The sequence below is a fragment of the Chelonia mydas genome, chromosome 2 (assembly GCF_015237465.2).
Source record: "Chelonia mydas isolate rCheMyd1 chromosome 2, rCheMyd1.pri.v2, whole genome shotgun sequence".
NCBI lineage: Eukaryota > Metazoa > Chordata > Testudines > Cheloniidae > Chelonia > Chelonia mydas.
The window spans coordinates 89966162-89991119 of record NC_057850.1 but is presented as its reverse complement, the minus strand read 5'-3'; the positions used below and the strand labels follow the sequence as shown (position 1 = coordinate 89991119).

At 42.2% G+C, this 24958-nt stretch overlaps 2 protein-coding genes across 14 annotated transcripts in view; one reads left to right on the top strand and one right to left on the bottom strand.

The window, feature by feature from the left end:
• RNMT (RNA guanine-7 methyltransferase) lies at positions 1-24621 on the bottom strand. 10 transcript variants are annotated; one of them, XM_007063861.4, is made up of 12 exons: positions 24538-24605; positions 23388-23492; positions 22926-23223; positions 21557-21692; positions 19408-19530; positions 14682-14797; positions 11849-12030; positions 11033-11197; positions 7330-7447; positions 4506-4607; positions 3706-3739; positions 1-615 (listed from the first exon to the last, which is right to left on the bottom strand). In XM_007063861.4, exons 3-12 carry the CDS (start codon positions 23157-23159, stop codon positions 578-580), a joined length of 1248 nt encoding a protein of 415 aa, XP_007063923.1. In that variant the 5' UTR covers positions 23160-23223; positions 23388-23492; positions 24538-24605; the 3' UTR covers positions 1-577. The 10 variants fall into 10 exon arrangements, 9 of the variants coding, with proteins under 9 accessions (XP_007063923.1, XP_043395842.1, XP_027682090.1 ...); XM_043539907.1 differs by lacking the exon at positions 24538-24605 and adding an exon at positions 24392-24521; XM_027826289.3 differs by lacking the exon at positions 24538-24605 and adding an exon at positions 24206-24331.
• Positions 24531-24958, top strand: part of FAM210A (family with sequence similarity 210 member A) — a 32138-nt gene continuing 31710 nt past the window's right edge. For 3 of the 4 annotated variants that reach the window (XM_007063860.4, XM_043539913.1, XM_043539912.1), the window contains exon 1: positions 24629-24958. The gene's annotated coding sequence lies outside the window, so the exon portion shown is untranslated. The other variant, XM_037892895.2, reaches the window with a different exon arrangement.

The following is a 24958-nucleotide window of genomic DNA, read 5'->3' as shown; positions in this document are numbered from 1 at the left end:
TACAGAACATAAATCCATTTAATCTTGAAGATACCACGTAATGACACTACATATCAGTGATCACAAAAAACAAGAACAGTTTGGGACCTTTCTACATAAACTACAACTTCAATACAATTTAATACTGTTGAAGTACTGCATTGTGAATCGATCTGAGCCTTGCTGTACAGTGCTCTTAGGCCCTGATCCTACATCACTGCAATCACTGGAAGTCCTTCCATTGACTTCAGTGGGTACAGGACCAGGCTCTTGGTCACCTGAACAAACTTGACTAACAAACTGCTTACTGGAAATAAGAGCGCTGTGGAGTTCAAATGGTATTTCTGACAGCATGCAGATTACTGAAAAATGTTTAAAAAGCCAGGTTCAGACAATCTTCTATATACACAAAAGTCCATCTGTCGCAGACAGGCAACTATAACTCAGATTCATGAGCTTGCCCTAGTTTTTGGTAGTGTCCTGCACACTTCTAATAATTAAAAAATAAACATAAAAAAATAGTCGCCACAATGGTTTTACATCACTCCAACTTGTACCAGGATGCAATCTCTTCTTGCTACTTCCAGTACTGTTCTTTTCACTGTTGCTTTTCAAACGCAAAAACCAAGTAAATACCTATGAAAGAAGAGAGTATTTAAAATTTGCATTACTTCTTGCTCTCCAAAGGTTTCAAACATAAAGACAAACATTTCCCTCTCTCCTAAGCTGTTGCAGAACAAATTCTATTTATTAAAAGAAACTGCACCAATGGCTACCCCATCAATTACCATTTCTTATTACAGCAAATTTTTAAAAGCAACTTTTAGTCTTGCACCTGCAACTTTTTGTATGCAAAAACCCACGTCTCCATTCAAACATGTTTTTGTATTTAAGAGGCTGGGTTGGATTTCTTCTGAAAGCGTGACCCCAAATTTAAGATATAAAATATGAATCTAGAATGAAATACAAAGTAATAATAAAAAAGTATTTTAAATGCAGTTAGTAACATACTATTATCTGCTTAATGCAGGCGTGGGCAAACTTTTTGGCCTGAGGGCCTCATCTGGGTATAGAAATTATATGGTGGACCATGAATGCTCACAAAATTGGGGGTTGGGGTTCGGGAAGGGGTGAGGACTCTGGCTTGGAGTGTGGGCTCTGGGATGGGGCCAGAAATGAGGAGTTTGGGGTGCAGGAGGGAGCTCCAGGGTGGGGCAGGGGTGTGGGTGAGGGCTCCGACTGGGGGTGCGGGCTCTGGGGATGAGGGCCTTGGGGTGTCAGAGGGTCCTCCGGGCTGGGACCGAGGGGTTCGGAGGGTGGGAGGAGGATCAGGGCTGGGGCAGAGGGCTGGGACACGGGGGAGTGGCTCAGGGGTGCAGGCGCTGGGTAGCACTTACCTTAAGCGGCTCCTGGAAACAGCAGCAGGTCCCCCCCTCCAGCTCCTACACAGAGGCGCGGCCAAGTGACTCTGATCCACATGCTGCCCCCACTCCAAGCACTGCCCCTGCAACTCCCATTTGCCACAGTTCCCAGCCTATGGGAGCTGCGGGGGCAGTGCTTGGAGTGGGGGCAGCATGCAGAGCAGAGCTCCCTGGCTGCCCCTATGCATAGGGGCTGGAGGTGGGACATGCCGCTGCTTCCAGGAGCTGCAAAAAGAGTGGCCCCCGACCCTGCTCCCTGGCTGGACCACAGCAAGCCTAAGACCCTGCCCCTCAATGGGAGTTCGAGGGCAGGATTAAAAACGGCTGTCAGACCCTAGTTTGCTCACCCCCAGCTTCATGCAACGTTAATTGCAGTTAAACATTCACATTTCATTACCAGAGTGCTTGACATGCCACCTTAACTCTGCTCCCCCTTTATGTATGAGGGGCAGTCTTTAAATTCACGATCACAATTTCTTAGATTTATAGGTGCACATAAGGTAATACACAACCCTAAATGTAAAGACTTATTTATATATAGTGGGACAGAATTAAGTTTGTATGTTCAACTCTGTACAATTAAAAATAATGAAATCTGACTAAAATCCAAAAGATAAGAAGAATTGAAGTTTGCTAATTTTAAAAAAGCAAGATCTGAAAACATACTGCTGAGTAGGAGCAGGACTTTACAGCTGCTAGCTAGCATTTTGTCAACTGCAAGATGTACCTTCAGTGCAGTCTCGACTAGAGTGACACTCCTCAGAAATATTTAATTTGGCATGTAATCGAAGAAAGCTATATGGGACAGTGAAACCTGTGGAGATCCTTATGTTTTATAGTAGCAGAGACTTCATTTATTGTGTCAGAAAGTGCTGCAAGACCAAACAGAATCCGATTTGATAGTCATTATGGGCTTCCAGTTGGCATCAAATGTATTTGTTTATGATAAGATGAGTCATTGCTAGAAGGTTGCTCAATCTATACAGTAAGCCTGAATGCCTTTTCCAGCAGTGAAACAAAATGTTATTCTTTTTAATTTGATCAAGCTCTGACTACATCCTACTCCTTATAGGCACTATTCCTCAATCTCTCTCTAACGGAAAGAGAGAAACAATTACTTTACAAAAATGTGAAAACCCATATTTATGAGATTATAATTGTTACTGAAAAGAAATTATAAGAGTTATCCATGTTTTCCCTTTACAACTGGACTGATGTATGTTATCTAAAAAGGAGACAGTCAAAGTAAGAGAACATCAGTTTGGGTTGTACAACCAAAGCACTAAAGAGTAAAGAATTATTTGAAGAAAATTAAGTCACCTGCTCCATATGAGAAAAACCGTGACCCAAGACTGTATGAAAACTCATGTGATAAATAGGGACTTTTTTTTTTTTTTTTTTTTTAAACACGCTTCTGAGGATGCCAACACGTACCAAACTCTGGAAGAACATTAACCTGACAGCATATGGCTTTTTGTCTTCCATAAGTTATATGAAAACTGTGTCTCTCGGAAGGAAATATATTTTTTCCAACCAACTTCTTTTCTTCTTTGGAAAGCATTTCAGAAGGAAAAAAAATCAATCTTTGAAGATTTTCTAAATCACAAAATTTTAATGACCTCTGTAAAAACATTTAGAATGTATGTAACAAAGTTGTATTATTTAAAAAACCCTACACATCACAGATTGTATCCTGAGTCACCCTCAGATTGATCATTTATTCCTAAACTGTTTGTGTAAGAAGTATACCGACTACTGAGAAAAGCAATATGCGATATCAACAGCCCTCAAGAAAATAATCGGGTTTGCTTGATAATTGCTTGCTAATTTTTACTTGGTTCTTTAATTCACCTCAAAAAGGCAAAGCTTCTATTTTATTAAAATTTTACTGCACGATCAGAAAAAAAAACCTGTGCTAAACTGAGGTACAAGGTAAGACTAAATCCATCGGTCTTCAGAGTTTCCATTCCATCTTTGGTCCATAAAAAGTCTTCTCCCAAACTATGCATTTATTCCTCAAAGTTTTGAGCATTGTAAACTGCTTCACTTAATTATATTCACATTGAAACGCAGTTATAGGGAACTAAATCCATATTTAAGCACCTAAATAAAAAGGAATCTGATTTTCAAAGCTATTGAACACAAACAAAAATGGGTACCTTTTATTTAGTGCTTAACTTTAGGTCACCAAGTTTGAAAGTATCTGTTTAATTGTCATAATCATGCACAATGTCCAAGGAAGTCATGTTATTTATTAAACAGTTTTGGTAAGCACTAGTATTCGAACTTTGCAAATAGTACTTACTTGTTGCTTCCCATTCAGATTTACTCAAGGTTCCCTTTAAAGAAATTGACAATAAGGCACATATCACAAATGGAGTATGATGAAATATAAATCAAACATTCCCCTAAATCATGAATAGTTTAAGCAGTTAGTAACAAAAATATTAGTTGAGGAAACCAAGCAGCTTTTTCTTTACCTAGGTGATAAATTAACCTATCAACTACTACTAAGGGCATTTCTTTTTCAGTCCTCTGCAGGTTTGAGAGAATAGTTTAGCTAACTCTTTTATTCAAGTTTTCCCCCTTGATATAGGGTTTTATGTTACACTATCACTACATTTTTACTACAAAGATCAGACCTTTATTTAAATATATCAATAAGAGTGGATAAACAAGTGCTTGAAAAATAATCTCAGTCTAAAGGGAAGAATGTTTCAACCTATGACTTACATTCTACATGGATATGCTACCCTTTACTGTGAAGGACAATTAAACGTCAGGTCTCTCGTGGAAGAGAGTGTATTCGTCATTCTAAACTATAGTTGTTTCTTTGAAGAACATAGTAGGTTTTCCATCTAAATTTTAACATTGATTTTTATAAAATTGCATATGTCATTTAATAAATTAGCTACTAAGACCCTGATTTTCTGAACACTTAGCTATGTACTTTATTTTAATTCCATTGAAGTCAATGTAATTCTTCATCTATATAAAGTTAAGCAAATGCCTAAGTGTTTGCAAGACTAGACCCTAGGTATCACTGAGCACACTTTGCTTCTGACAAGATTCTATCACTTGGGGGCGTGGGGGAAGGAGACTTACCAGAGGTAACTTTGGTTTGCCATCTTTCATGAGCTTTTCTGCATGCTCATAATCATCAGGTTTATCGGAGACAAGTTTGGAATTATCATTTGCAGGATATGGCTGAAGAAAAGACAAGTTACTATATTAAAAAAAAAAATCTAGCCAAGAAACATGTGAACCAAAAAAGTTGTCTCCTAAATAAGGGTAGGCCTACACTGCAATTGAAAATAGGCTTGTGCCATCTGACTTGGGCTTATGGGGTTCAGGCTAAGGGGCTGTTTAATTGCAGTGTAGACATTCAGGCTCAGGCTGGAGCCCAGGCTCAAGCCCAAACATCTACACCACAATGAAACAGCCCCTTAGCCTGAGTTCCACAAGCGCAAGTCAGCTGGAACAAGCCAGCCATGGGTTTTCAATTACACTGTAGGCATACCCTAAAAGAGGCCTTAAAGGGAACTCAATACCTATGAAAAAAGTCAATCTGCAGTTAGTTATTTTGATGCCTACCATTAGATAGCCAAGTCTGAAAATTTAGTCTCATTATTTATTTTCTGGGGAAAAAAAATTTAAACCAATTTTTATGCTCAGGCAGATTCATACAAAATCCTATTTAATTACTTCAAACAGTGAACCAGAATTGACGAGCACTTACTGCAGAAAAGTGATAGATATGTATCTCGATCTATAGAGCTTATCGATCACATTCACTATTGTAAGACTGTCCCATCACTGTTTTGTAATAGGGTAGAACTGGCAAGATTGAAGTGGCTCCTGAACTGTTTGCTCCAAGTACTGGAAATGAAGTCCTATGCAATTCTGAAGTTATAAAAATAGATGAATGTTCAAAACATCAAAAAATGAGACATGACACAGCTATCATTTTAAACAAAGTTACCTATTAGATTTTTAAAATAGATTTAGTACTTGTGAAAGAGTCTAGATACCAGAGAGTGATTTTTACCTATTTACAGTTTAGCTGTAGGACAGGTACCAATACAAGTTCCTGCACACTGCCAGGGCAACACACCATAGTCCTGTTCTGAAAGGGAAGCTTCTATATCAGCACATGAATTACCCATAAAGGCCCAATGCTAGAAAAGGTACATCTACAGTACAAAGCTATGTCAACCTATGTTACGTCGACATACAGCCACTGCAGTAATTAAATCGCTTTTGCAAGTCCACACTACATTCCTTGTGTCGGAGGTGTGTGGCCTCACCAGTAGCACTTGCACCGATTTACTGTTGGTCTGGGGCATTGTTGAACGGCAACAATAGACATAAGTAATGCAGTGTCTACACTGACACTGTGTCAACCTAACTACATCAACCTAAGCGCTATCCCTCTTGCAGAGGTGGAGTTAAGTCATCATAGCAGGCAAGTTACATCAGCAGGAGTGACATTTTAGTGTAGATGTTTATAGAGTTAAGTTGCTGTAAGCTGCCTTACGTCAACCTAACTCTGTAGTGTAGACCAGGGCTTTGTCTAGTATGCTATCACGGCTGTCAACTTGGATGGGCATCAGTCATCATGTTAAAAAAAAAGTCTACGAACCCATAACAAACTATCATCATTTCACACAAGCCATCACAAAAATTTATATTGCATCTGTAACACACTATAATTTATATAGTATTTACATCTCCAATGTTTGTCCTTTCTTGATGCTGCCATTGCTAAAACCTTGCTTTTGACCTCAAATATTGTAGCATCCTTTTCACTTTGATAGTTAATCCAAAATACTGTGGCAAACCCATATTCTTCTCTCTACTCCGATCCCTTTCCCCATCCTTGAATCCTTTCATTAGCTTCCTTGCAAAATTAACCTCCTATCCTTGTCTTCAGTTTTCAGCTCATCTTTGTCCCTGTTTATACATCTTTAATCTTGTTTCCTCTTATTCTCAACTCTTGCTCTTCATTCTGCTCACCCTAAGCTTTCTGCTCTTCCGGTTTAAGCAAATTCTCTCCTGACAGATTATGGCTAGGTCTTCACTAACCACAAAAAGGTGTACTTTTATCATGGTGTAATTAATGCTGCTTAGCTATTCTGCTGTATAAACATAGTGGAGACAAGGCCCTTTAGTTTTACTGCAATGTAAGCAAGGTCAACCATAGTCAGGAGTGTGTGTATAATGCTAACCTCTCCGGGTTTGGAAAACTGCCTGAAGCTGCAGAAGAGACACACAGTACGTGTCCCTTGGGGGAACCAAAAGTATAAGTGAGACGTTGAGGGTAAAAGATTACTGCTGGATAAGGCTAGTTATGGATTTACATTTAAAAGTATAATTGTCCTGTATATACAAAGTATTTTTATATACCTAATTCAATTCTTGTTCTGTTTTCTAACCGGTTTCTTGCATATAAAAAAGGTAATTCTATAACAGGCAACAGCAAGTCCTTCTATTCCATTTCTTACTCTTGTTTATAAGGGAGCATTGAACCACTCTTTACAATGAACAGTTAATTATATAGCACCAGATATTACAAATACAAATACACACACACAGATGAGCCAATTCAATACAAAGCACAAGTGTGTTAAACCTGGTAAATGGAAAATACAAGTATAATGTGCACAGTTGCCTAGTAACCTAATATAAAAACTTGTTCTCAACAGAAAATACTTATTAGTATTTTATTTACCTACAAAATTTAGAAGATTAACTGCTTTCAGCAGCATGCCATAGGAACTATTTGGCTCCTACAATGCCAGCACTTGAATACTAGTCATAATTTACTGCCCAAAGCTATTGCTAAAGTAGATCAACCCCAGCAAGATGCAAAACACTATTTAAATGAAAGAATGATTTTTTTTTTAAAAATCAGCATTTTTATATTTACCTCCAAAGCCTGCATTCGTTTTAACAGCATTTTATTTTCCTCATCCTTAATCTTTTCTTCATAGAATTCCCGAAATGTCATTTTGTAGACTAGTTTCATGCCATATTTTTTTGCCATTCTGTGAAAATAAGTGATCCAAAAATTATTGTAGAGATATTTTTAAAGCAACAAAAGCCTGAGTTTATCACAGTTGATAGTTTTGAACACAGGGACACCATATGGTCTTCAGTAGGACTGCAATCTCTAAGTTTATATATTTATGGCTTTTATTAGAAAGGCTGGAAAAGTCCACATTGCCATCAAATATCCATTTTCAAGGAGTTATAATATCAAAAATTCTCTGCTCTAAACCTGGGTATAAATATTTCTGACTTGGACAGAGCAATTTATATTTCCCTGAAACACCAAAGTTTTAATGAAAATCTGAATTTGCAGTCTAAAACTTTTTTTTTTTTTTGCATTATGTTCCTGCATCAAAATCAGCTACTATGACCCTTTGAACCCATGAAGAGTTTTATCAACTTAAATGGGATTCTGCACAGGTCTATACTAACAGAACCTAATACTGGGGCTGGGCCTATAGGTATCAGGGGCCTTTTCCCTAATTATTAGTTTATTTGTATTACCATAATGCCTAGGAGCCCTCATTATGGACCAGGACTCCATTGTACTACGCTCAGTACAGAGAGAAGAAAAAGAGAGTCCCTTCCCCAATCAAAGTATAAGACAAGAAACAACAGATAGACAGACAGGGAATACTAGGAAACAATGAGACAATATTGGTCACCATAATAGGAACTAGTATTAGCATACCAGCAGCCTAACTGTTGTCAAGTTTGAGGCATCACTGCAAAGACGAGACCTGTAAGAAGGCATTTTAAGAATAATGAGGCAGCTTTGTGGGTGTTTACATGGATCTCCTCCCAAGAATGAAGGTGTTCATTTAAGAAATTAACAAGTGGGCAATGAAGGCTGGCATTACTGGCCAATCAGCAGGACCTGACATTTCAATAGTAAATGATAGATGACTGACAGGGTAGGGATAGGCCATGAAGGGCCTTGAAAGTGAACACAAACATCTAATGTTTGATATGAGAAAGGGAAGCCAGTGAAGTGATGCAAAGAGAGAAGTTACGTGGTCAAGGCAGTGGGCTAGAATAATATCCTTTGCAACAGCATTCTAAATGGATAGGAGTGGGCAAGATCGCATCTGTCAAGGCTAGAAAAAAGAATGTTGCAGTAATGGAGACACGAGATGGTGAGAACCTGGACAAGCTGTGTGGATGGACAGGAAAGGCTGTATTTTACAGGTAAGAGAATCTATAAGACTGAGATAGAGCCTGGATCCAATGATCTAGAAAAGTCTGAGTTAAAGATGAAGCACTAATTATGGGCACAGGCAACAAGCAAGATGGTTGTGCTTCAGATGACAGTTAGATATTCATAAGACAGAGGCCAAGATTTCATTTTGGACAAAAGGATGACGGTCCGGAGGGAAGAGATCGATCTGAGAGCTGTCTCCATAGAGAGAATAGCTGAGTTTGTGCTGCAGATGAGATTATCCAAACTGTAAAGAAAGAAGAGAAAGAGACCAATGACAGAGCCTTGTGGAAGCCAGACAAAGTTGGTGGGGAGGGTAAGGTGGACACACTGAAGGACTTCCTGAAGGAGCAATTAAAGAAGTAGGAAAAGAATCAGAAGAGGACAGAGTAACAAAAATCAAGGGACAGGAAGAGCATGATTGATGGTGCAAAGGCCACTGACAGGTGGAGGATGAAGAGTACTGGTTCTGAGCTTCGCCTAGGAAATCATCATTGAAGACTTTGGCAAGAGCCTTTTCAGTGGAGTGCAAGGGGCAGCTATTAGACTGGAGAGAGTCTGGGATGGAACTGGAGGAGAGAAACTACTGACCGCAATTGTAGATAACATTTTCGATTAGCTTAGGCCTTGTCTACGCTACGGGGGGAGATCGATCTAAGTAATGTAGCTGAAGTAAACATACTTAGATCCACTTACTGGGGGGTCCACAGTACACTATGTCGACGGGAGACGCTCTCTCGTCGACTCCCCTCGCACTTCTCGTTCAGGTGGAGTACAGAAGTCAACGGGAGAGCGATCTGTGGTCGGTTTAGTGGGTCTTCACTAGACCCGCTAAATCAACCACCAACACATCAATCGCCACGCGTCCTCCTCCAGTAAGTGTAGACAAGCCCTCAAACACGAAAGGGAGATGGGACAATAGTTGGAGAGACAAATGGTGTCAAGTGTGGCATGTTTTATTTTTTTTAGGTTTAAGATGGGAGAGGTTGAAGCATGCTTGTATTATGAGCAGAAAGAGCAAGAGGTTAAGGAGAAAAAGTGGGAGGAGATAAGTATGGTTGTGAGGGAGATCAGGAGATGGGATGGGTTCAGTACACAAAGTGGAGATGTTACAGGAGGAGACAAAGGAGAAAGAAGAGAATGTGGGAAGAAAAGGCAATCTGAGGACAGAGGAAGGTCACATTGTCTTTTGTCAATTTTTGAAACTTTAGTGTTAGATTTTTTAAAAAAATCTGTTTCATACATAATGAAACAACTGTTAATTAAAATTCATTTTGTGTGTATATATAAATACCCCCCCCACACACACACACACCAAGTTAGCTGAAAGTGAGATTTTTTAGCTAGATGCATATTTATATATCCCCAAACACATACTATAGAGCACTGTTTTTCAACCACCAGTCTGTGGAAGCCTCCTGGGTCCCTGAGATTTCACTGACACAGTTTAGGAAGACAGGAAGTCAGTTCCTGGTATCAAAAAGTTGAGAAACACTGCTGGAGTATATACTATTTCAGAGAAGAAAAAATTGGGTTTTTACCTTCTTTAGCTTCATTATGATTTAATAAGATGGCCCGAAAGAGCCAACCTGGATTATATCCCATTTCACAATTATCCCCAATAATAAAGTTTCTGTAGGACAGACTATGCCTTCATTGACTCCCATGCAACCCTATTGCCTGCAACTAGTTGTGCTTTAGTAAGCAATTATATCAATAGGCTAACAAGGTTAAACAGAATCCCCAGCATTCTTAGATATGTTGGCTCTACGAGCCTAACAGTAGCAATTTTTTTTTATTTTATCCACATATATCACATAGGCAGAAGATCTGTTCAGTAAGATGGTGCCTTTTTAGTGACACTTTTCAGAGCAGAAATGCTCCCTGAGGGGTGAAATCCTACCCCTAATGAGTGAAACAGTTTTATACTGACTTCAACGAAGCTAGGATTTCTCCCCAAGTTTCTTAGCTTTTTAAGAAACAGCAGCAGGGGAAAGGAGTTCATTCTGAGCCACAACTGGAATTGGTAGGGTCCTGGTTAAAAACCATGGAGGCCTTAAAATAGCTGGCAGCACAGCATGACCAATTTACAAATACCATAAAAATATAAAGTTTTAGCTATCTGATCAAGACTCTGAAACACTGTTTTACACCAGCATCTTAATTTGGGGCTACCACTTAGAATCTGAAGACAGATATTTTATTCCAAGAATGTTCGCTACCCATACACCAAATATGAACCAGATTTGAGAGAATACTAATAAAACGTTTTAAGGAGCATAACCTGATATTACAGTAATGCCTGGTGGTAGATTTCTGCTAGACATGTGCTCATACAATTCTTCAAAATTTGATTACATAATGAAGTCAAAAGTAAACTTACTCTATCAGTAAAGGAAAATAAACCAAGAACTCAGGGACATCAACAACTCCTTCCAAGTTAAAGTCATACTTGCAGCCAAACAGGGGATACTCCCCCTTCTTCTGAAACTGTACCGTGTACACATCATTCCCAAATGAATCAGTTTCTGAAGCTTCAAGTCGTTTTCTATATAAAGATATATAAAAAGAGTAATAAATGATAAATAAGCTATTACCACCATTTTTCAGATAAAGAAACTAAAGAGAGGTGCAGGGACCTTCGACAAGGTCACAGAAGGACACAGTCCATTCCAGTGCCCTAGTCTCTGCACCACACTGTCTCCCTTAATAAATTTAACCATCAATTAAGACTAATATAAAAACATGGGAATGAAAAAGTTTTTATTCAAATTTCAACAGTCTGAAGATAACATTCAAAGGGGTTAAGAATTAGATAACCATGGAAACTGAACTCTCTTTTATCCTGTAGAGGCAGGTCAGGGTTAGAAGTAGGCAGATTCAAAGGTGTCAGAGGAAGCTTGCAGCTACAGCCCACATTGTACTTGTTTTGTCACCAATTAAATCAATACAGAAGCATTACGTGCTAGGAAGTGTAGTACCCTTAGGGCATACCTCCCTAAAGATGAGGGTGGGTGCAATCTGCTCCATTTTATTCAAGTTACTATACGTCTGACTCTCCTAGCAAGTAGGCAACACAGGCCCTCAGCTGGAAAGATTTTGCTGTAAAATACATCAAGGGCACCCAAAGAGTGACCCTCCTTTAAATCTGATAACATTTCATACAATTTTAAAAATTAATAGAATGAATAGCACTTACACAAGCTCAAAGCTATTTGGAGTTGTGCCAATAAAATACCCTCCAGGACAGAGATTCCCGCAAGCATTTTTAAGCATCATGTCAGCCTGCTCATATGTCTCAAATGAGTAATGGTAAACAAATTGACAGCTGCATATGTCAAAGCACATATGTGGATCACTGTAACTGTCAGACAGAAGTTCCTGAAATGGATTAAAAAGAGTTATGAGACATATACCAAAGGCTGCAGAAACAAAAAAGTGGTTTGTGTTAATCTTCCAGCAATGCATGCCAATCCTAGAATACAAGTACTTGAAAGAAAAATAGTAAAATTTATTTCCCTCTGCCCTCAGCAAATTCAGGCATGAACTACTGCTTGGTAGAAGGAGAAATAAGATGAAATAAGAAAGCCCATTTCTACTTAAACCATATACTGCATTCCATAGCCACCAGAATATATTTATACATCACTTTAAAATTGTAATTTTTCTCACTTTAAAAAAAAAAAAATCTGTGAATTAACTGGCTCATCAAATTTCAGAAGCCAAAATAACGTGGCTATTAAGTTACAACTTTTAGTTTCCAAAATAAATTCTAGTATTGTTGTTGAAAGTTCAGTTGCAAGTGAATTATGGCAAATTTTATTAAAACGAATTTTCGGTTTACAAAATTTGTAGATATTTGTACATGTTTTTGTGCTTTTTAAATAAAAACAGCAAGATAAGTGACTTCAGTTTTGAAAGAATAGATTAGCTGCTTTTTAATCTTTGAAATACAATTTACTAGGTTAAAAAAAATCAAGGTATCATCTAAAATTTTCATCATTTTTGATCACGTGATTTTATTGCATGCACACCCTTTCCCCACTGACCCAATTAACCTGTGATTGTTAGACTGAGCCCTTGAAATTTGAGTCAGACTGGTCTTTCCACAGGCCCTGCTACAAGAGACCAAAGCTGTGAAAAGTTATCAAAATAAGTTTTAAAAATAAGCAATATGGAAAATAAAAATGCTATTAGAAAACTTCACCTAATACGCTGCATTTCAGTAGCATTAAGAGTCATTTAGGAGCAAGAGGACTAAATAAAGTTAGAAAGTCTTCCACATTTGTTCTGGGGGTCGGAAAGAACACAGGCCCATCAACACAAAGTTTTATAACTTCCCTAGTGGCTATGTAGCAACAATTAGCAAAATTTGGTTAGTGAGTTAGTGAGGAAATTGAAAGGACACCTTTGGTAGATGAAAGATGTATTCAGCCTTTCAAGAGTACATTACAAAACAACGAAAGAGTTTGTCGAACTAGTTTAATCTTTTATTTTATAAGCAACTGCTTGTTAACTTATATATATAGTTCTAATGATTAATTTAGGGCTTTTCTACATAGAGACTCAGCCCTGGTCTACACTAGGGGGAGAGGTCGATCTAAGATACGCAACTTCGGCTATGCAAACAGCATAGCTGAAGTCGGCATATCTTAGGTCAACTTACCTGGCCGTGAGGACGGCGGCGAGGCGACCGCTACCGCTCCCCCGTCGACTCCGCTTCCGCCTCTCGCGAGCTGGAGTTCCGCAGTCAAGGGGGAGCGCGTTCGGGGATCGATTTATTGCAGACTGGCGGGTACTGAAGACCTGCCCTCAGTGTATAGCAAGCTAGGGTGTAAAATCTACAGCACACTAACCTGCTGTGTGCTAAGTGGCCAAGGTGCACTATGGAATGAGTGTGAGGCAGCAGAGTCCACATAGCCAACTGGTGCACTGTACATTTACACCCCCATCTTGCCACACATTAAGTTTCCATATAGGCAAGCCTTTAGTGCAGGGGTGGGCAAACTACAGCCCACGGGCCGGATCCCATCTGCCAGCCATTTAAATCCGGCCCTCGAGCTCCTGCTGGGGAGCAGGGTCTGGGGCTTGCCCCGCTCCGGAGCTCCAGCCAGGGATCAGGGTCAGGGGCCGCTCCGCACAGCTCCCAGAAGCGGCAGCATGTCCCCCATCCAGCTCTTATGTGTAGGGGCAGCCAGGGGGCTCTGCACATGGCCCCCTCCCCAAGCGAGGTCCCCACGGCTCCCGTTGACCAGGAACCGGGTCAATGGCAGCTGCAGGGGCAGTGCCTGCAGACGGGAAAAACACAGCAGAGCTGCCTGACCCCGCCTCTGTGTAGGAGCCGAATGGGGGGGGGGACATGCCACTGTTTCCGGGAACCACTTGAGGTAAGCGCTGCATGTAGCCTGCACCCCTGAGCCAACGCCCCCCCACCCCAACCCTCTGCCCTGATCTGCCTCATACCCTCTCAACCCCTCGGTCCCACCCTCCTGCACCCCAAACCCCTCACCCCCACCCTAGAGCCCGTACGCTCAGCTGGAACCTGCACCCCCGACACACACACCCCCCACTCCAGCCCTGATTCCCCCTCCCATCCTCTGAACCCCTCGGTCCCAGCCCCGAGGACCCTTCTGCATCCCAACCCCCTCATCCCCAACTCAACCACAGAGCCTGCACCCCCAGCCAGAGCCCTCCCCCTCCCCCCTGCAACCCAACCCCCTGCCCCAGCTTGGAGCCCTCTCTCACACCCTGAACTCATTTCTGGCCCCACCCCAGAGCCCTCACCCCCTCCCACACCCCAACCCCCAATTTCATGGGCATTCATGGCCCACCATACCATTTCTATACCCAGGTGTGGTCCCTGGGCCAAAAAATTTGCCCACCCTTGCTTTAGTGTAACAATTCAACCTTAAAGTCTTCTCTCCTTGAAACACTCCTGAACTTTTACTCTAATGACTTCCAACATTTATTCAAATAAGAATGCCAAGAAACTAGTTACGACACTAGGAATATATAAAGCAGAACAACTGTACCTTGGAACTATCGGCTGTTATAAATTCTGCATTGAAAATGTATTCATTAGAACGACATCGGGCTTTCATGTCAGCATACCGCTGTTGACACTGTTGCATGGAAACTTCAGCAATATCTATAAAAAAAATAAACTGCATACACAAACTTCTCTTCAGATAGATATGACTGGAGTGAGAGCAGATACCATAGTATGAGTAAAAGCTGGTTTTCAGTAGATGTGCTCCATTATGAAGTTTTATTTATACTTATGCGGACTACAAGGAACTAGGTACACTAACTTGTTACACACATACTTGGTACTAAAAATGGAAAAAAGCCAAACTAAACACACTTAATTGTATTCTAGCCCCGATACATTCTGTGGAATTTGTATTTTACTGTAAGCTTTAATAAAAAAAATTTCTAGCCCTTACAGTTGTAGTGGAAACCTTCACAATGTGAAGAGACTGACGGATATAAAAATGATGCAGTGCTGTCTTCAAGAATTTGTAGAGAGCTCTAAACAGTTCTAAGGCCTTGTCTAGACCAGAAAAAAAAAATAACACACTGTTGACATGGATGGTTACGGTTCAACTCTGTGGGTTTCTGAAGTGCTACTGAAGAAGGTTTCTCTTTCTTTACACGTGCAAATAAAAGGCACTTAGTTGAAATTACTGAGGAAATTCAGGGCTGATCTATGCTACAAAGTAGCTCAGGGCTCTGAAAATTACATCACGCATGGCATGAAATTTAAGTTGATCTAAGCCCTGATATAGAAACCACTGTAGTGTTTCTAATAGACATACCCTCCCTGTCAGCAGAAAGAAATTTTTCTAGTGTAGACTACACCTAAGAGATGTGAACACCACAGGCATAACTGCTGACCAAGTAATGAGGACAATGAGACAGTTTTCAATACTATTAAGCCTGGTCTACAGTACGCGGTTATTTCGGAATTAGACGAGTTACCTCAGAATAAAACTGGTTCCGTCCACATGACCAAACCAGTTTTTTCGATTTAAAGGACTCTTTACTCCAAATTCTGTACTCCCACCTCAGCAAGTGGAGTAGCGCTAAAATCAAGATCGCAGTTCTGGGTTACAGGTACTGTGGACGCAATTCGACGATATTGGCCTCTGGGAGCTATCCCAGAATGCTCCCTTGTGACCACTCTGGACAACACTCTGAACTCTGATGCACTAGCCAGGTAGGCAGTAAAAGCCCCAGGAACTTTTGAATTTCCTGTTTGGTCACCATCAGCACAGGTGACCATCAGCACAGTCCACCATCACAGGCGACTATGCAGAGTCCACCATCACAGGCAACCACGCAGTCCCGGATTCGCAGACGAGCTCCAGCATGGTCCAAACAGGAGGTACTGGATCTCACTGCATGTTGGGGAGACGAATCTGTTATGGCAGAACTACGTTCCAAAAAAAAAAAAAAAAAAGGAACACAAATACGTATGCTAAAGTCTCCAGGGCCATGACAGAAAGAGGCTACTCCAGGGACACAGAACAGTGTCGTACAAAAAAAATCAAGGAGCTCAGGCAAGCGTACCAAAAAGCCAGGGAGGCGAACGGACGCTCTGGGTCACAGCCCATACATGCCGCTTCTACCATGAGCTGCATGCAATTATAGGGGGTGACGACACCACTACCCATGGACACCTGCAAGGGGGTAGTAGCACGGAGCGAGGAGGATGAGTTTCTGGAGGACAGTGCACAGGCGGCAAGTGGGGAATCTGTTGTCCCCCCTAGCCAGGAACTATTCTTAACGCTGGAGCGAATAGCCTCCCCCTACTCCCAAAGCATGCTCCCAGACCATGACCCTGGAGAAGGCACTTCTGGTGAGTGAGAGCTTGATCGAAGCCACGCAGTGGTGGGGGGGGAACCCAGTCGCGCTGGACTGTTCATGTTTAGTTTAAAGGCCTCATCCCTGCTCAGAGTCTCATTGGAGCCCTGCCCGGGGGGGGGGGGGGGAACGGGACGCTTCATGAGCCATAGCATTAGGGGTAGGCTGGGTCCCCGAGGATAACTATAGGCATTTCAACATCCCCAACAGTAATTCTCTGGTCTGGGAAGTAAGTTCCTTCCTGTAGCTGTTCAAACAGACCAGAGTTCCTGAAGATGAGAGCATCAAGCACCTTTCCCGGCCATCCCATGTTGACGTCGGTGAAACATCCCTTGTGATCCACCAGTGCTTGCAGCACCATGGAAAAGTACCCTTTGCGGTTTATGTACTGGCCGCCCCGGTGTTCCAGGACCAAGATAGGGATATGCATTCCATGAATCACCCCGCCGCAGTTAGGGAACCCCAGCGCATTAAAGCCATCCACAATGGCCTGCACATTTCCCAAAGTCACTACCCTTGATAGCAGCTGGTCAATGACTGTGTTGGCTACTTGCAGCACAGCAGCCCCCACAGTAGATTTCCCCACTCCAAACTGATTCCCGACTGACCAGTAGCTGTCGGGAGGTTGCAAGCTTCCACAGGGCTATAGCCACTCGCTTCTCAACTGTGAGGGCTGCTCTCATTTTGGTGTCTTTGCGCTTCAGGGCAGGGGACAGCAAATCACAAAGTTCCATGAGAGTGGCCCTACGCATGCGAAAGTTTCTCAGCCACTGGGAATCATCCCATACCTGCAACACTATGCGGTCCCACCAGTCTGTGCTCGTTTCCCGGGCCCAGAAACGGCGTTCCACAGCACGAACCTGGCCCAACAGCACCATGATCTCCCAATCGCCACATGCAGTGTCATCTGTGTCCACAACCTCATCACTATAGTAATCGTGCTGTCATCGCTTCCTTGCCCAGTTTTGCAGGTACTGCACATAGTGCTGGATAATGCGCGAGGTATTTACAATGGTCAAAACTGCAGCCAAGATCTGATCAGGCTCCATGGCTATGGCACCTGCATGGGTAATCCTCGAAAAAGGGTGCGAAACGTAGGAGAGCAGAATGGCAGTGGAAGCTGTGCTGTTTGGTTCATGGTAGCCAAACAAAGGCTGAAAATGGTTGTCTTCTGTGGCTTCTGCGGAGGTGGGAGCCCAGGACAGACAACATGGAGAAGCTCAGAAGCATGGCAATAGCGGGAGAGCAGAGTTGGCGGCGGAAGCTGTGTTGCTCGGTTCACGATGGCCGAGCAGAGTTGAGTTGGAGAGGTGGATTCATAGTATCAGGAGAGCATCAGTGCACCGTCTACTAAAAGCAGTATGGCGTCTGCACGCCAAAAAGGTGTGAAACGATTGTCTGCCATAGCTTTCTGACAACACACACCCAGAAACACCCGCAAGAATGTTTTTGCCCCATCATGCACTGGGAGCTTAACCCAGAATTCCAATGGGTGGCGGGGACTGCAGGAACTGTGGGATAGCTATCCACAGTGCACCGCTCCGACATTCGATGCTAGCCTTGGTACTGTGGACGCAATCTGCCGAATTCACGCGCTTTAGTGGGGACACAGAAGACTGAATGTATAAAACAGCTTCCGAAAATTCGAATATAATAATTTCTAAATAATTTCGTACTGTAGACGTACCCTTAGTGTGCAATTGTGTAACTGGTTTATACCATTATAGGAAGTGTGTACATAAATCAGCTAACTGAACATGCAAATGGCCAAAAACACCCAATGAGTGTAGAAAATAACTGTGGTCCTCAATATATCAAGAATAATTTCCCCCTCTTTATAAAATACATAACTATTAATAAAAGACTGTTACTATACAGAATTCTTTAAAATATATCAGATTTAAACAAAAATACTATTTAGATATGGTAAAAGGAATGAAGCAAGGGTTCAGTCAGTCAGATCCCAACTACTCCTCATAGCTAATTCTGCAGCAAAGGCAATTCCAACCCTGTGACAGATATCACAATAAACTGATAAAATAAAAATCAGTCTTTTCCCTTGCATTGTAATTTTTCTCAGAATCTAAATTCTTTTTCCATCATAAGGATAGTTTTCAGGATAACACCATTGCACCTGTTTTGCAGTGCTATATTGCCAGTATCTTCTTTTAAAACCTCCTTGATAAAATGCTCCAGTAACTGGAATGCAAATTGAAGATCAAGATTATACAACTTTGTATTATTAATTCTGTAATTAATGGTTGATTAATTTGATTCTGCAATTAAGTAGTGCAGACACCCTTAGTCACCATCTACACTGCAATTAAACACCCATAGCTGGCCTGTTGCAACTGGCTTGGGCTCGTGAGGCTCAGGCTAAGGGGCCATTTAATTACGGGGAGAAGTCTGGGCTCAGGCTACAGCCCAAGCTCTGGGACCCTCCCACCTCACAGGGTCCTGGAATCCGGTCTGCAGCCCAAGTCCAAACGTCTATGCTACAATTAAACAGTTCTTTAGCCTGAGCCTGTGGGTTTTTAACTGCAGTATAAATATATACTCAGTTTTTCATGGAGATTTTAAACAAACATTTTTACTCGATTCCCAACATTCACTTTGTATTTATGAGATAAAAGATAAAATTAATGATAACTGGATAGGAACACTAGGGATTTTCCCCTCTATTTATGCTAACAGTTTAACCAGGAACCATGATAAAATGAACATGATAAAAAAAACCAGGGCAGAGCACGGAAATGAAGTTCCTTCACAGCAAGCATGGCATTTTTTGACATATCCAGAAAGAAAAAAAGCGAAGTGTGGTGTTCATGATACATACATACATTTCCACAGAACCTTTTGTACTGTCTCTAGAAAGTTACTCTGCCTTCTTACCTGTGCACACAAGTTTACTGATTTTGCCTTTTTTCCATTTAAGCAGGTCTCCACCTTTGCCACATCCCAGATCCAACACAGTGATATCTCGCTTCTTACGTCGTACCTTTTCTATAAATTCACCTGAAAAAGAGAAAGCACACATTCAACTGATAAAGCCTCTTTCATTGTACAAAGTTCCCTAAAGCACCAAAGTCTGATATTTCAGAATTTCAAAATTCATTTGAAGACTACATTAGAGTTCATAAAAAAACGGTTTGATTCGAGTTCTGTATACTTCTTTTCCTGAAGTGTGTTTTTTTTTTTTAAGAGAGTGGTTTTCTTTAAATACACGTTTTATCAATCTCATAAAAGATTTGGAGGGGAAAAAAGGAATGAACGCTTCCTGGGCTGAATGTTGTGTGTGCAGCCTAAGCCAAGCCTTGGGAAGGAAGGGGTGTTTTATAGACAGAAAAAAGCAGTGTATTGCTTTGCTTAACACTGAGCCCAGAGGTGATTAAGAAGCAGGACTGATAAAATACAAAAGGAATCTCATCCAGAATGAGGCTGGGTATGAATTATGAGCATGAGAGAGCATTCTTTAATTAAAGAAGTGATGAGCTACCCTAGTGGGTCTAAAAACACTACTGCAGTCCAAATCAGAAACGGGTGGAGAGTGGCAAATGGTGACAGAATATAGTAGTTTTTTTTTTGGCTGCCATCATATTGCAAATTTACACATTAGATTTGCTCTTCACTACCCAGTCTAAGTTTTAGTAAGCATTATAAGGACTCTCCTTTCCAAAGAGTATTTTTTATCCCATATGTGTTAGCTTGCATTTTTGAAAGGGGAATTTTATTTTGTTGCTTTTTATCCCTTGTATTACTCTGTCTAGGACCCTATATTATTTCTCTGCCCTAACTGGTGTTAGCATCTTATGCAAATTCCTTTAATGCTAGTTTTATTCCCAGTGCATTCACAAAGTTATTAATTAAACCTAGGCCCAATGTACAACGTTCCTTTTGGCACACCTGCAGACCCCTCCCCTCCTCAACTTGATACTTCACTACTTCTTACCCTTTGTTCAGGGTCTTTTGGACAGTTTTTAATCTATGTTATAGAGCATGTACCCAAACAGATTTAAATTAATTCTCAGTAAGATTTCAAGAGACACTACATCAAATGCTTTATAATAATCTAATTACCACTTCTCACTGCTTTCATCCACTAATTTTTTTAGTGCTAAGACAAATGCTATCAAGTTTTCCCTGGAAAAATCTTTTCTTTATAAATCCCTGGCATTTATTTCCCATGGCTCTACTATTCTTTATTTATTGATTTCTCTTAGTATTTGTTCCTTTACTTTACTCAAGTTTAAAGGTAGATTTATGGGAAAGGAAGTACCAGGCTCACTTTTGAAAGTTACTGCATTTTCTTTTCCCTCTAATATTTTGTAGTTTTTCTATACTTTTAAAAATTATTGATCATACAGCAAGTACATTTACTGTTTCCCTTTATACTCTGACACATCACTGTCTTCAAATGCTAAAAATATACATAGTATAAAATTATTCTGCATCTGAAGTAATAATACCTCTAAAGGAAAAGCTAATAAAAAATGAAATATTAGGACTTCTAGAGGACATTTTACAAGAACAGATTAACTTCTGAGAAACAAAGGTTCTGTTTGCATGCACATGTTCCTTGTGGGGGAGGGCAGAGGTAGTGGGGAAACTACAACAAGCAGATTAGCTTCTAAACTTAATATATATCAAGTTTTCAGAAGCGTCAGCTGGTGTTTAATGTTTTAAACAACACCAACAACAACATTTGGCATGACCATAGATGTAAGAGAGTCTTATCAGAACTGGGACTCCCATTGTGCTAGATGCATAAAAGCACATAGGAAGAAAGATCAATGCCTTGAAAGCTTGCAATCAAATTTTAAAAGAGCTGAACCAAAACAATTTCCTCTGAGTAAAGATACATTGTACTGAACACGAGAAAGCAGAAAACATTTAGCTGCAGTCTTAACACCACCATGATTGTTTTGTGATGACCACAGGACATATTTGAATGTAACCAAAGAAAATAAGATACACTGCAATAAAGTAGTATAGTGACTAACTTTTCAAGTGAGGACAAAAGTAAGCAATAAAGGAGTCATACCAATGAGAAGACTCTTCATCCAGTTATTAAAATTTCTGAGGAAGAAAATGCGACTCTGGCTACGTTTTTCTAGTCCAACTTCTTGAAGTTCATTGTAATGTGCAGCTACAGTTTGTCCATGCCCTTCTTCCAAATGCTATACACAATGGAAAATAAGAGAATCAAACGAGAAAGTGTGAACACACTTCAGTGTTTTTAATTAAAAAGACTCATGTTGAGCACAGGTTTTTAAAACACATCAGAAGTAATGGCAAAGTTTACTGGCTTCATTTACAAAAGAATATTTCCCAACTCCTCCCTCGATCACTGTCCTGAGTTCCTTAATTCCAACCAAAGAGGAGGACTCTATTTAATACCTAACACCATTATTATTATTATTTATTAGTAGCAGTATTGCTGGAGCACCTAAGAGCCCTAGTCATAGACCAGGATCCCACTGTGCTAGACACTGTACAAAGAGAACTGGCCAAAGTGGTTCCTGCTCAGTGATTCAAGGCATCTCTTCACTGCAGAAAGATGGTTTAACTTCTTGAATGCTATTCCCAGTGTTCACTGAAAGAATCAATTTCATCCCAGTGAAGCCATGGATTTAAGGGCTGTATGTACAGTCTCCAAAAGTTATTCCAAACTAGAACTTAAAAGAAGTTTAGTATCAGAAACCCATTTTGAATTCACAGCCTCAGGTTATGTCTAAATTACAGCTGCTGTAGCACGGTAGTGTAGATGCTTCCTACATCAAAGGAAGTGACTTTTCCATCAAGACAGATAATCCATTTCTCTAACAGCTACTTCAACTCTAACAGCCACCTCTACATAGGGAGATCGGTTGAACTAAGTACATCACACAGAGTGCAAAATTTTTTTACAGTCCTGAACCACGTAGCAAGATCAACCTAGAAATGTAGCTTAACCTCAGAAACCCTTTTTAAGTGTAGATCAAGAACAGATACATATGCACTGTTCATTTAATCCAACTGCCAGCTGGAGCCGGAGCCCCAGATCCTGCTCCCCAGCAGGAACTTGAGGGCAGGATTAAAACAGCTCGTGTGCTGGATCCGGCCCGTGGGCCGTAGTTTGCCCACCCCGATTTAAAGTCTCATCATTCTAATTACCACCTTTCTTCCCAGTTCCTTCAGTTCCAAGATAATTCTTTATACAGTTTTCAGACAATAGCAGCAGATGCTAAAATTAATTTTTATGTTAAGTGGATCATGAGACACTAGCTGCTAAAATCTTATAAACATACACTGTAAAAATGCTTGGTATAAATACTTTAAGAATCAATAAACTTCTCTAAACCCACACCTTGAAACAAAGATTTTAATCCCAGCCCACTGTTCAGACATAACTGAAAACAGATAATACTCACCACTTTTCTAGGATGATCTTCAAATTCTGATTTTCTCTTTTTTGATGTGCTGTCCTCATGGTCACTAACATCTTCCTTTTCATTTCCAGCACAATACCCTTTACCTGAAGTTGTATTATTGTCATCCGAACTGACAGCAGATTCTGCCTCTGAAGCTTTAGATGTTGTTCTATCTGCTTCCTCAACTAAGCTCTTTTCTAACTCTTGTTCTTCAACCCTGCTCGAATCAGACATGTTGCAGGTTATTCTTCTTGTTGCTTGATCAAACAGGAATCAATGTTTTTTTCATCAATAAATTCTGTCAGAAAAGTGAGATGACTTTCAGTTTACACTTGTTCTCCCTTACATTATAAAAGCCCCATCATACCTAGTGCTTTTGATTAGTCAAAAGAGGGCAGCAGATTAAAAAGTAACATTTTAAATGTATTCAATTGGGTTTAACACAGATAGCACCCAAGTTACCATATGAGTGTGTCTCTCTGTTCCAGTTTATTTTGTGCATTTGACAGGACTCTGTTACAGCTAGCTTCACTGTTTCACCTGAGCAGCTCTCCTGTTAGTGTGATTCTGTCACACAAAAGAGAGGGGAAAAAAATTAAAGTTAGGAAAATAAGGGGATCAAAAGCAAGGGCTGGCAGAAAGGTCAGGGGCCTGTCCAGCCCAGGTAAGGGCCAGACACGCCTTTCCCCAGCAAACTAGATTTCAAGCTGACTTTTTCCAGAGACTAAAGCCCGAAGAGACCATCAGCGCATCCACTGGGTAGCGAGGGCCACAGGGTCTCGCTCCGGACCCCCGGCTCTGGTCGGCTACCTAGGCCCAAGGCAGCCAGGTGACGCGACGCCGCCCCGCCCCCCCGCGTTCTGGCCCGGTCCCAGCTACACTCGGGGAGTCTCACGCGCGGGTACCGGCCTCGCGCACGGCCGGCTGGCGTGAGCGGGCGCAAAGCCTAGGCCCGCGGCAGCAAAAGGGGAACTAGGGCGGGGCTCCGGGCGCCAAAGACCCGCCCCCCCGCGGGGAGTCAGACGCCCCGGTCTGTGACACACTCACCCCCACCCCCCTCTCCCGTGACCCCCCGACCGGCAGACGAAACTCTCGGGAGGTCACCTTCGGGAACCACGCGCCCCCCACCCCCGCACCCGACAACCTCGAAAGGGGCGGGGCGACGAGGATGGAACAGCTCCTCCTCTCCCGCCACGCCAGGGCCAAGCTCCTCCCCTTCGGCCCACCCCGACGCGAGCGCGAGCCCTACCCCGTCCCCCGGCAACAGCGCCCTCGCGCACCTCCCTCTTCGGCGTCCCACCGAACAAGCGACTGCGACTCCTCGCCCTCACTGCGCCACTTTGCCCCGCCCCCTTCCTCCGCAGCGCGCGCGCAACCCTGCGCCCTATCTCCTCCCCTGCGGCGCGCGCGGGAATGTGAGCGTCGGCCCCGCCCCCAAACTTCCCGCTCTGCGGAAAGCAAATGACCGAGCCGCGGAGACGCCGCGGGCGCACGAAAGCTGTTTTCTGAAGGGACGCTTCGCGCTCCATGCTGCGAGCCCGGCCAGTAGCCCCCATCCACACGCGGCTCCTCAGGACCGAGGAACCGGCCTGAGGCTCTGCGCAGCGCTCACCAATCCAGGCTTTTCGCCATTCTGTTTGCGGAAATGACGCACAGAGAATGCATTGAGTTGTTTATGTCATATCCGGTGGGGGGGGGGAGAAGGAGGATGAGAGACCCGCAGTGGGGCACCAATTGCGCACGCGCTTACGTGAGTCCTCTCCAGTCTAGAGCGCATCTGAAGGGAAGGAATTGTCTGCGGAGGCAGCAGGCTGACGATTTCCAGGACTACAGTCCCCAGAAGGCCTTGTAGCGGAGCATGCGCAGTGCGAACAATCGGGCCTGCAGGTGGTGGGGGTCTGGGGAGCAGCTTAGTACAAACACGTTGCTTGGAGGCAGGGCGAGGCCGCTGTAATCAAGTCCCAGCGCTGCCCCCTCCCCCCCGAGTGTGACCCTCTGGCTCCGGCCTTATGGAGCAGCGGCCTGAGCGCAAG